At 43.8% G+C, this 11876-nt stretch overlaps 1 protein-coding gene across 1 annotated transcript; it reads left to right on the top strand.

Moving 5' to 3' along the window:
• The first annotated feature begins 819 nt into the window (after window positions 1-819).
• LOC115606724 lies at window positions 820-11876 on the top strand. The gene is made up of 2 exons (XM_030483121.1): window positions 820-912; window positions 2209-11876. The coding sequence occupies exon 2, from the start codon at window positions 3479-3481 to the stop codon at window positions 4886-4888; it is 1410 nt and encodes a 469-aa protein (XP_030338981.1). The 5' UTR covers window positions 820-912; window positions 2209-3478; the 3' UTR covers window positions 4889-11876.

Here is an 11876-nt window from a genome sequence, read left to right as displayed (position 1 = left end):
ATGCAGAATGCTACCAAAATGAATTTGGTTGGTTCCAGTTTGGTTGAAATCCACTAGAAAACACTCTGTTTCTCTAAAATGAGAGGTAAAACGTTGGGATGAGTCTAGCAAAGAGAACAATCCACTAAGGTAAATGTTATTTCCAGTAGCACAACAAAAAGAAAAATATAATGATCAATTTATTGATAAGGAATATCTCAGTTTTCCTCAATCAATTATGTTCTTTATTTAAAGCGTGAGCTTCTGTGCTGCTGTTTGATGAAGTGAGTTGGTAAGTATGTCAGGATCTGATGGTGTAAAGGTTTCTAGTCCTCTTAGGCTAGCTGTGGGGTTCCTGGTGTGGAAAAAACCAGGTGGGGGGGGGGGGGAAGAAGTGTAAAAATCTTTGAGATTTCTTTCTCCTTGGCCAAGTAGGTGTTTAGAACGAAGCACCAAAACAAAGAAACTGAACTAAGCTCTGCTAAGGGTTGTGAGGGATATCACTTAAAAAGCCCTCGTTGTTTGTAGAGAGATTACCGGGGGAAGGTGACCTCTGTAGCTGAAAACTGGAGGAGAATCTGTAACAGATGGAAAACTGCTTAAGAGTACTGCAGGCCTCGCTTCTGCAGCTTCCTGCGAGCAAAGCGAAGGAGCCTGTTGGGTTGGACTCTGATCCCAGCTGGTGGGGGGAAGAGCCGGGTGCTAAAACTTCCTTTTGGAGACGGGATCAAACGGCGAAGGCGTCCGCCCTCCACGCGCCGATGTGGCTGCTGCCGGTGCAGGACCCCCCGCGGGCAGGCGGAGCCGGCGCTGGTCCGGTCCCGGCACCGCCCCGGGGCCGGCTCGCTCCGCTCCGCCCCGCCCCGCCCGAGCGGCCGCGGGGTGCGGGGGCGAACGCGGCGCTGGGGAGTCGGCGGCGGCGGCGGGAGACAGGTGAGGCCGGGGGGTGTCCGGGGTGAAGGGAGGGACACGGCGCCCCCAAGCTGGATTGTCCCCGCGTTCGTTCATTCTGCTTTACTGTTTCGCGGGTGACGATGCTTGGCTGCCCGCGGGGCAGCGCATCCTCGGCGCGGCTCTTTGTTCCCGGCGAGCGGGTCCCCGGGGCACTGGGGGGCGGGGGGTGCCGTCCTGCGGGGCTCGGTGTGTCCTCTGGGAGAAACCCCGGAGAAGGTTTCCTCCTGCCGGGATGGCGTGTGGGAGACCACGGCTGTCCCTCTGTCCTGCTGCAGGCCTGGGCTGGAGACATGCCCGGGTGGTTGTTCACACTGGCGGGCGGCTGTAGGGAAAGATTGCACTTCTGCGTGTTTAAGCTCACCTGTAAATATGATAAAGGAGGCCAGGAAGATCGTTCTGTGCCCCGCAAGCAGGTGTGCTGAGTGTAATCAAGCCTCGAGCCATCCCTAATCCTATTTCCTGACCAAAAAGCACATTCAGCCAAAGCTAAAAGGGCCTGGCAAGGTGGATTTAATCTTCAACCTTAACCTGAAGGAACTCACAGTCCTCCAGATCTGCTGCCCGTTGTTGCCATCTGCTTTAGGTAAGGCACCGAAATTTCTGAGTGGTTCTTGCCGACTGGAATCTGAATGCTGCCAGTCTGTCTGGAGAGCAATGCTTCCATCCTCCTGGTCTCTGGAAACTGCTGCACCCCTTGGCCTCATTCTTAAGCACCCTTCCTCCCAATCTTCTTAATCCCTCAGGGATTTGGTAGACCTCTGGCTTGTGGTGCAGGGGACCTGGCGTGGGTCAGAAGCCACCAACAACAGTCTAGCTTTTACTTGCAAATCTGAGTAGGGATTCCCATAGATGGTCTGTGCTGTTCTGAACAAAGCAGGTGATTACTTATGAGACAAGGAAGTACAAAATGAAATATAATCCTTTGTAAACAAGAAAATTCAGTTTTAAGTAACTTTAAGCGTGATAGCTTTGTACATAACAACAAAACTTTCCAAACCTAAAAGCTCAACCAAAAGAACATAATAAGGATCCTTGTATAAGATAAATCGTTGTAGCTGGCATAGTTTTAGAACCTTATCACCCTCGTACAAAATTTATTGTAAGCAAAACAGGACTGTAGATAAAGAGTATCTGAAACTAGCAGATGTTCAGGAGGTACCGTAGCGAAGTTAACTGGTAAGTAGAAGGACGAGGAGAAATCACTCGCTTATGTCGGTAGTGTTACCGAACTAATTAAGCTGGTGTAGGCATTTATCTACTGTGTATGCTTCAAAGACTTCCAGAACAAGAGTTCGAGGAACGGCCAAGTGATGAAGATTGTTGGAAGAAGTAAAACGACCACCAAAGACCACTACCACGTTGTTATGCGCATGCAAAAATAGGCATGGAATTATGTAAAACGATTCTCGGACAACCAATGAATATGTATGATGTTTATTGGAAATGTAATGAATACGTATGTTAAGCAACAATATAATCACGGTCTGTTTCATGCTTAAACGGGACATACATCAGGAGGAGATATCCCCTGTGTCTCCCAGTGCTGCAATAAAGAATACCTGCTTGTCAACTTTGTGAGAAACTATGGACTAGGATATTGTTTATTAAGATTTATGTTAAGCTCAATGTAAAGGTTAGGCAACAAAGATGTGAAATTGCTTATGCAGACAGAAACTCGGACACTGCTTGAGTAAGATAAGATAACCACAATCGCGAGATAACCGCCAGACTTCCAGAAACCGACAGAAACTCGGACACTGCTTGAGTAAGATAAGATAACCACAATCGCGAGATAACTGCCAGACTTCCAGGAACCGACAGAAACAGGACAAACAACCCCAGATAAGGACATGTGAATGAGGGGTCAGCTATGGGATAAAGGAGAAAGACTTCTTACTTCGGCCTCAACGACCACCAGGAGGTAGAAAACGACCCCCTAACAACAACTGAAGCATGCGCAGAGTACCTCCACTACTTCATGAACACGGAAGTAAAGATGTATAAAAAGGGACTGTTTGAACTGCTCAGCACGGCAGTGGCGGAGCGCAGACTCCCCTGTCGTCCAGCGCTGTTTTTGCTCATATTCTACTTGCTATAATTAATAAAATTTTAATTGGATTATGATCCGTTGTGGTCACAATTTATGACAATTTCTGGTGCCGTGACTCGGATAAGGAACGGTGGGCTTTGGTCCTCCGGGGAGGCGCCCCGCGACATTTCGCGGCCCCGCGACCAACAGCTCACTCCAACCTTACCGACGAACCTAAATTCTAGGATATTGAGCAAAAAAGGACCGGTAAAATCCCATAAAATTCTGTGCACGGAAGTCCGGACGAAGACGCAGGACGCGTAAGTATACTGCGAAGTTGTTCGCGGGTTCGCCGTTCGGGCGGGATTGGGTATCCTGGATTATAACGAACGAGAGGTTCGATATACTGAACCAAGCGAGTGTGGACCCTTTAGTACTGCGTTTCCCACCTCCCGCGAGGGACTGGGCCAGGAATAAGGGGAGCGAGTGAGTGTGTGTTTGTGGATAATCCAGAAGATGGGGGCGAAGGGCAGCAAGCCTTCGACTCCCATGGGGAGGGTACACACTGTACCTAAAAATACCCCTCTGGCATATATCTTAGACAATTGGAGATATTCCCCTGGAACCCTAGGGAAAGATAAGCAAAAAATGATAGAATATTGTACTAAGATATGGGGAGGGAAGAAGATTTCTAAAAATGTCTTTTGGCCAGTCTATGGGTCAGAAGAAGATTGGGTAAGACAGCAATTAAACCTCTGGGTTAATAATAAAAATCCCCTTAACCCGGAGGAGAGTCAATATGCGGAAGTGTGGCTAGAAAGACCGAGAGCTAGACTTTATCCGCTGAATGAAATAAAAACTAAACAAAAGAAAAAGAAGGAAGAGTTAGACGAAACCCTTCTAACCCCCCCTCCTTACATTCCTCCTCCTGCTCCCGCAGAAGTCCCCAGAGCGCCCACTCCCCCACCGGAGTCGGAACAAGGGTCTCCCCCTCTTCCTAGACGCGTAACTAGAAGTCAAAAAGGGGCAGCTCAGATGTACCCCCTAAGGGAAATACCCATGGGGGGACCTCAACCTGTGATCGGATATATTTCCGTACCCCTAAACTCGGCTGACCTACGAGATTTTAAAAGAACCGAAATGGGAAACTTAATTGAGGACCCACTGGGAGTGGCAGAAAGATTAAATCAATTTTTGGGACCAAACCTTTATACTTGGGATGAGATGCAATCTATCCTTGGTCAATTATTTACTACCGAGGAAAGAGATATGATTAGACGAGCAGGAATGAGACTGTGGGATGCTCAACATGCCCAGGGACCCCAAGCAGATATTAAATGGCCACTTCAAAGACCTAATTGGGATAATCAGGATCCGATGCATAGAACTCATATGCAGGACCTGAGAACTATAGTAATTCAGGGAATTAGAGAAGCAGTACCCCGTGGCCAGAATATCAATAAAGCATTTAATGAAATGCAAAAGAAAGATGAAAGCCCTACTGAGTGGCTGGAACGACTGAGGAAAGCCCTTCAGCTGTACTCTGGGGTAAATCCAGACGACCCTTTAGGGCAAGCGCTCCTCAAAACTCAGTTTGTGGCAAAATCATGGGAAGACATTAGAAAGAAGATTGAAAAGTTAGAAGACTGGCAGAATAGAGGGTTGGATGAATTATTGAGGGAAGCTCAGAAAGTCTACGTAAGGCGGGAAGAAGAGAGCAGCAAGCGACAAGTAAAAATGATGATAGCAGCGGTCAGAGAGGATCGCAAAGGACGAACTGGTGAACACAGATCTGCTGGAATGAAACAAGGGAACGTAATAGTAAAGAAGGAGCAGAGATGTTGTTTTTACTGTGGAAAGAAGGGACATATAAAGAAGAATTGCAGAGAAAGGATCAGGGATGAGGGAATATTGAAAACGGAATAGGAGAGTCAGGGGCTCTATATCTTAGGGGACCGGAGTCATCATGAGCCCTTGATAAAATTAAAAATAGGTCCCCATAAACAAGAGTTCACCTTTTTAGTAGACACTGGGGCTGAGAAATCAACTATTAAGCAAATACCTGAGGGATGTAAAGTTTCCCCTGAAAAGGTACAAGTAATTGGGGCAAAAGGAGAACCCTTTAAAGTAAGCAAAATCAAAAATGTGGTATTCGAAACTGAAAATAAATTTGGAATGGGTGAACTCTTGCTCGTCCCTGAAGCAGAATTTAATCTGTTAGGACGAGATTTAATTGTTGAATTGCAATTAGAAATTAAAGTGAAAAATCAGGAGCTAACAGTGTCTGCTTATCCTTTAACCGTGGATGATCAAAAACAAATTAACCCCGATGTCTGGTACTCTCCGGACACAATTAGTAGACTGAAAATCCCACCGATTAAAATCCAACTTTCCGAACCCCACATACCTGTGAGGGTAAGGCAATATCCCATATCCCTAGAAGGACGGAGGGGATTAAAACCAGAAATTGATCGATTGTTAGCACAAGGAATCTTAGAGCCTTGTATGTCACCCTTTAACACCCCCATTCTGCCTGTAAAGAAACCAAATGGGAAATATCGACTCGTACATGATTTAAGGGAAATAAACAAAAGAACTATCACCCGATTCCCTGTAGTAGCAAATCCATACACACTGCTAAGCAAGCTAGGACCCCATAACTCCTGGTATAGTGTGGCTGACTTAAAGGATGCCTTTTGGGCCTGTCCACTGGCAGAAGAATGCCGTGATTATTTTGCCTTTGAATGGGAAGACATAGAGACAGGCCGTAGACAGCAATTGAGATGGACTGTGCTTCCCCAAGGGTTCACTGAGTCCCCTAATCTGTTTGGACAGGCCCTGGAAGAGCTCTTAAAAGAATACCAGGTACAAACGGGAAACGTGCTGTTACAGTATGTAGATGATCTGCTCATAGCAGGGAATAATAAGGAGGATGTAAGGAAAGAAAGCATTCGACTCCTAAACTTTCTTGCACAAAAGGGACTACGAGTATCACAAGAAAAGTTACAATTTGTGGAGGAAAAAGTGAAATATTTGGGGCATTATTTGTTTAACGGCAAGAAGATATTGGATCCAGAGCGCATTAAAGGAATTCTGGAATTACCTATGCCTGTCACTAAGAGGCAAATTCGGCAGGCATTAGGGCTATTTGGGTATTGTAGGCAATGGATAGAAAACTACAGCTTTAAAGTTAAATTTTTATATGAACAACTGTCTAAAGACAAAATACCCAAGTGGACCCCTCAGGATCAAGAGCAGTTTGTCAGTCTCAAAAGGGAGCTAAGTCAAGCACCGGTTTTAAGCCTACCAGATTTAAAGCGGCCATTCCATTTATTTGTTAACATACATGAAGGAACGGCATTCGGAGTATTAACTCAGGAATGGGCCGGACAAAAGAAACCGGTGGCATACCTATCAAAGCTGTTGGATCCTGTGAGCAGGGGTTGGCCGAGTTGTTTACAAATCATTGTTGCTGCTGCCTTATTACTTGAGGAAACGAATCGCATTACCTTTAATGGAGAAGTTGTCTTATATGCGCCTCATAACATCAGGGGAGTGTTACAACAAAAAGCAGAAAAATGGCTTACAGATAGCCGATTATTAAAGTATGAGGGAATACTTATAGAATCCCCTAAACTATCTTTGAAAACTATTGGAGCAGTTAACCCCGCTGAATTTTTGTACCCAGGAGAAGGTAATGAACTATTGCACAATTGTTTTCAAACAATTGAACAGCAGACACGCATTAGGCCAGACTTAGAAGAAGAAGAACTACAATGTGGAGAAGTATTATTTATAGATGGGTCATCACGAATAGTGGAAGGTAAACGGTTGTCCGGATATGCCATCGTTAAGTCGGAAAAAGGAGAATTTAAGACAGTAGAATCAGGCCCCCTGAGTGCCAGCTGGTCGGCTCAAGCCTGTGAGCTGTATGCATTGTGGAAAGCATTAGTGTCACTGAAGGGAAAGGATGGAACTATATATACAGACTCACGCTATGCGTTCGGAGTAGTACACACTTTTGGAAAAATATGGGAGGAAAGAGGATTTGTTAACTCACAGGGAAAAGAACTGATACACCCGGAATTAATTCGGCGAGTTCTGGGGGCATTGAAAATGCCGAATAAAATAGCAGTTGTACATATAAAGGGACACCAGCGAGGTACAAGTTATCAAATTAGGGGAAATAATGCAGCTGATATAGAAGCAAAACGAGTGGCAGGCAATTATGGTATGATTTTGACTATGCAACAAGTACCTGTTAGTAAAAATTTAAGTTTTGAGTCTGCAGAAAAGGAAAAACTAGAACAAATGGGAGCTAAGGAACAAGATGGTAAGTACATATTGCCAGATGGGAGGGAAGTCTTGCCGAAGGGCATAGCACTCGAGATATTTTCAAAAATACACAATAGAACACACTGGGGAACCCAGGCGTTAGTTGATCATTTCAATCAACAGTTTGCCAGTATAGGCGTATATAACATAGCAAAGACAGTCACGGCAGCCTGCGAGACCTGTCAAAAGGTTAATCGAAGCAACATGAGACAAAAACCTCTTGGAGGACGTTCCCCAGCATACAGACCTTTCTCACACATACAAGTGGATTTTACTGAACTACCCAGGGTAGGGCGTTACAAACATTTATTAGTAATGGTGGATCATTTAACACATTATGTTGAGGCTTTTCCTACCTCCAAGGCAACTGCTAACCAGGTTACTAAAGTGTTACTTGAACACATTATACCTCGATATGGAGTACCTGAAGTAATCGACTCGGACAGAGGAACACACTTTGTGTCAAAAATTGTTAAAGATCTAGCTGAAAGTTTGGGGATTAAGTGGGAATACCATACACCATGGCATCCACAAAGTTCGGGAAAAGTTGAAAGGATAAATGGAGAAATAAAAACTATTTTGACTAAATTAATGATAGAAACCAAATTATCATGGATTAAGTGCCTACCCATGGCACTATTAATTCTCAGAACCAGACCCCGAGCAGATGTAGGAATATCAGCGTTTGAAATGGTGTATGGAATGTCTTATAGAATTGAAAGTCCACAAACAAATGTTTTAATTCGAGACCGTGTGATTAATGAATATGTTTCACAATTAGCAGAACATCGTAACAAGCTTTGGGAACATGGACTGATTGTACAACGACCCCCGTTGGACTTAAAAATTCATAATGTTAAACCTGGGGATTGGATATTGATTAAAGTGTGGAAGGAAGAAACCCTAAAACCCAATTGGGAGGGACCTTATCTTGTTTTGCTTACAACAGAAACAGCTGTCCGAACTGCGGAGCGTGGATGGACTCATGCCAGTCGCATTAAAGGCCCAGTGACGAGACCCCACTGGAAAGTAATCAGTACTCCAGGTGACACCAAGATAACCCTGAAAAGATAACGTAATGATAAAGACTTTATTGGATTATTTTGCCGCATTACCTTTCGGTATAAAGTGTGTATTGCTGTTTATATTTGCTATAATTATTTCTCTTTTTTTCTATTATATATGGAAGCGTACAAAGTGTGTTGAAGGAAATTGCTAAACTTATGCAACCTCACAATATTAAATATAGAAGATAGGTTGATGTAAATAATATATGCACTCTAGATATACGAATTAGGTGTAATGATTTGAACTGCAATTGTTATCCATTTGCTTGTTTTAGGTGTAAGGTATGCCAGGATAAATGGTAGACACATTGTGAATGTGGATACCCTCTAATAGGAGTTTGCACACAGTGTTGGAAAATCCAAAGAACTCTCACTGAGTGGAAATTAAAACAATTAGAGTCTAAACAAAAAAAAAAAAATTATTCGGGAATCCCATGAGTGGTGGGAAATTTTTGCCAAAGGAATAAACCCTCGATATTATTGCTACCACTCCAACGAACCAGTCCCCTTTGTAGCTGAAATTTTGGTTATAAAATGCAGAAGGGAAGTACTGACCGTGTCTTACTTTGCCCCATTAGTTAAAGCTGCAAAGTGGGAAGCCTATATAAACAGGCAGAAAGCCCGAAACAGCTGTTCTCCTGAAGAATTCCCTTGCTGCCGAGAAGATGGTACACCCCGTGGCTCGAAGCAACCGAGTCGACGGGCGAGGCAGAGGAGGAACAAACTGTGGAGAAAAGAACCAAAATGATGGGACACAAAAGCAGCAATGGCCGAACTTCCCCAGGACTGGTAAAAATATACTTAAATTGGCAAAATTAACAGACACCCTTTTTTCTGGTATACCGTTAGTTTTGTTATTGATAATAACCCAAGCAAATGGAAACCCTCATAAACCTATGAACTGGACAATAACAAACATAAAATATCCAAATAATCCAATCCAAACACGAACTACACCGGGCACAGTTAGTTTCAATGTGAGTTTGCATGATCTAATTACTGAAGAAGATCGTAAAGATGAAGCAGATATATGTCTACCAATTTATATATGTCCAGCATCAAACCCTGGTAAAGGATACTGTAATTGGCCAGGTCATTATTACTGTGCATATTGGGGGTGCGAAACATGGGCTTCTGAGTGGTCCACACCTGGAGACCAATATCTAGAAATAAAGTGGTCACCAGAAGGATGCCAGAGACCTAAATTACACGGAGACCGGTGGGGTCATTGCTTAAGTAAACCGATTCCTTGTGTGGGCATCAATATAACTATAAAAAATCCTGCTCAGGACTTTTGGCTGGCAGGGAAATATTGGGGAATTAGATATTGGGAAGCAGGTGCAGACAGAGGAGGAATTTTTCAAATAATGAAAAGACCGATGCCCCACGATCCCTTACCAGTAGGACCAAACCTGGTCCTGAATCTACCCACTTTCTCTGAAGAAAAGGTTGCCCCCGCAAACGTCGCAACCACTTCTCCAAACTCCCTTGTGACTAAATTCTCCTCATCCAGGGATCGAGAGTTGTCAGGATCCAAAGACCCCTTATGGAATCTAATGCAAGCCTCTTATCGTGCCCTTAATGAAAGCAAACCAAATTTAACTAAAGAATGTTGGTTATGTTATAATGTTAGACCACCATATTTTGAGGCAATTGGAAAACCAGGTAGGATTCAATGGTCTAATGGTTCAAACCCACGAGAATGCCCATGGGATGACCAGAGGAACCATACGCAAGGAATTACTATTCAATTAGTAACAGGTCAAGGAAAATGTATAGGTACAGTGCCCGAAAAATATCAGCCTTTGTGCAATAAAACAGTCACTAACACCAATATAGAGAAACACAAGAATCAAAATGACAAATGGGCTATCCCGACACCAGGAGCTAAATGGGTTTGTTCAGACATCGGAGTAACGCCTTGCCTATCCCTAAATGTGTTTGATCAATCTCAGTTTTGCGTACAGGTGATTATTGTTCCTCGTCTAATCTATCACACCTCTGAGGAGGTGTTACGCCACTTTGAAGGAGACCTGAATAGGCAAAAACGAGAGCCAATTACAGTAGTAACCCTAGCTACCCTGCTGATAGCGAGCGGAGTTGGAGCAGGTACAGGCATAGCCTCCCTAGTGAAAGGTCAGGAGTTACAAAGTTTGCAGATGGCTGTAGATGAAGATTTAGCAAAAATAGAACAATCTATCCAAAATTTAGCCACTTCAGTAAAGTCTTTATCAGAAGTAGTACTGCAAAATAGAAGAGGATTAGATCTATTGTTTTTAAAGGAAGGAGGGTTATGTGTAGCTCTCAATGAAGAATGTTGCTCTTTTGCTGACCATACTGGAGTAGTCCAGGACACCATGTCTGAACTCCGGAAAAGGTTAGATCAACGTAAGAAAGATCGTGAGGCGGGCAAGTCATGGTACGAAAACTGGTTTAATGTTTCACCTTGGCTAACCACTTTGTTGTCCGCCTTAGCAGGACCGCTTATCATGTTGATTTTGGGACTCATATTTGGGCCTTGTATATTACGCTATATTTTACACTTTATTAAAGAACGGTTTGACATAGCTAAACTGCTTATTTTAACTACGAGGTCTGGGGCAAAATATAAGAGTGTATCTATTAATGAAGATGAAGATTGTTGTGAATGCATTATGCCACGTGAGAACTATGCCTTTTGTAATTGTGAGGTATTACCTTGTGAGTGTTATGATAAATGTTGGGATTGTGGAAAAAGGTTTGTTCGCAGTGCCGAAAATGAAAGTAACGTCTAATAAACAATAATAGGATAAAAAGAAAAAGGGGGGATTGTGAGAAACTATGGACTAGGATATTGTTTATTAAGATTTATGTTAAGCTCAATGTAAAGGTTAGGCAACAAAGATGTGAAATTGCTTATGCAGACAGAAACTCGGACACTGCTTGAGTAAGATAAGATAACCACAATCGCGAGATAACCGCCAGACTTCCAGAAACCGACAGAAACTCGGACACTGCTTGAGTAAGATAAGATAACCACAATCGCGAGATAACTGCCAGACTTCCAGGAACCGACAGAAACAGGACAAACAACCCCAGATAAGGACATGTGAATGAGGGGTCAGCTATGGGATAAAGGAGAAAGACTTCTTACTTCGGCCTCAACGACCACCAGGAGGTAGAAAACGACCCCCTAACAACAACTGAAGCATGCGCAGAGTACCTCCACTACTTCATGAACACGGAAGTAAAGATGTATAAAAAGGGACTGTTTGAACTGCTCAGCACGGCAGTGGCGGAGCGCAGACTCCCCTGTCGTCCAGCGCTGTTTTTGCTCATATTCTACTTGCTATAATTAATAAAATTTTAATTGGATTATGATCCGTTGTGGTCACAATTTATGACAATTTCTGGTGCCGTGACTCGGATAAGGAACGGTGGGCTTTGGTCCTCCGGGGAGGCGCCCCGCGACATTTCGCGGCCCCGCGACCAACAGCTCACTCCAACCTTACCGACGAACCTAAATTCTAGGA

Source organism: Strigops habroptila, chromosome 4 (assembly GCF_004027225.2).
Source record: "Strigops habroptila isolate Jane chromosome 4, bStrHab1.2.pri, whole genome shotgun sequence".
Lineage (NCBI taxonomy): Eukaryota > Metazoa > Chordata > Aves > Psittaciformes > Psittacidae > Strigops > Strigops habroptila.
Note: the sequence above shows the minus strand (reverse complement) of the source record. Positions and strands in the feature narration are given on the sequence as shown.

What these genes read in the sequence shown, in the direction of transcription:
- LOC115606724 (XM_030483121.1), top strand. Translation starts at nt 3,479, where the DNA reads ATGGGGGCGAAGGGCAGCAAGCCTTCGACTCCCATGGGGAGGGTACAC.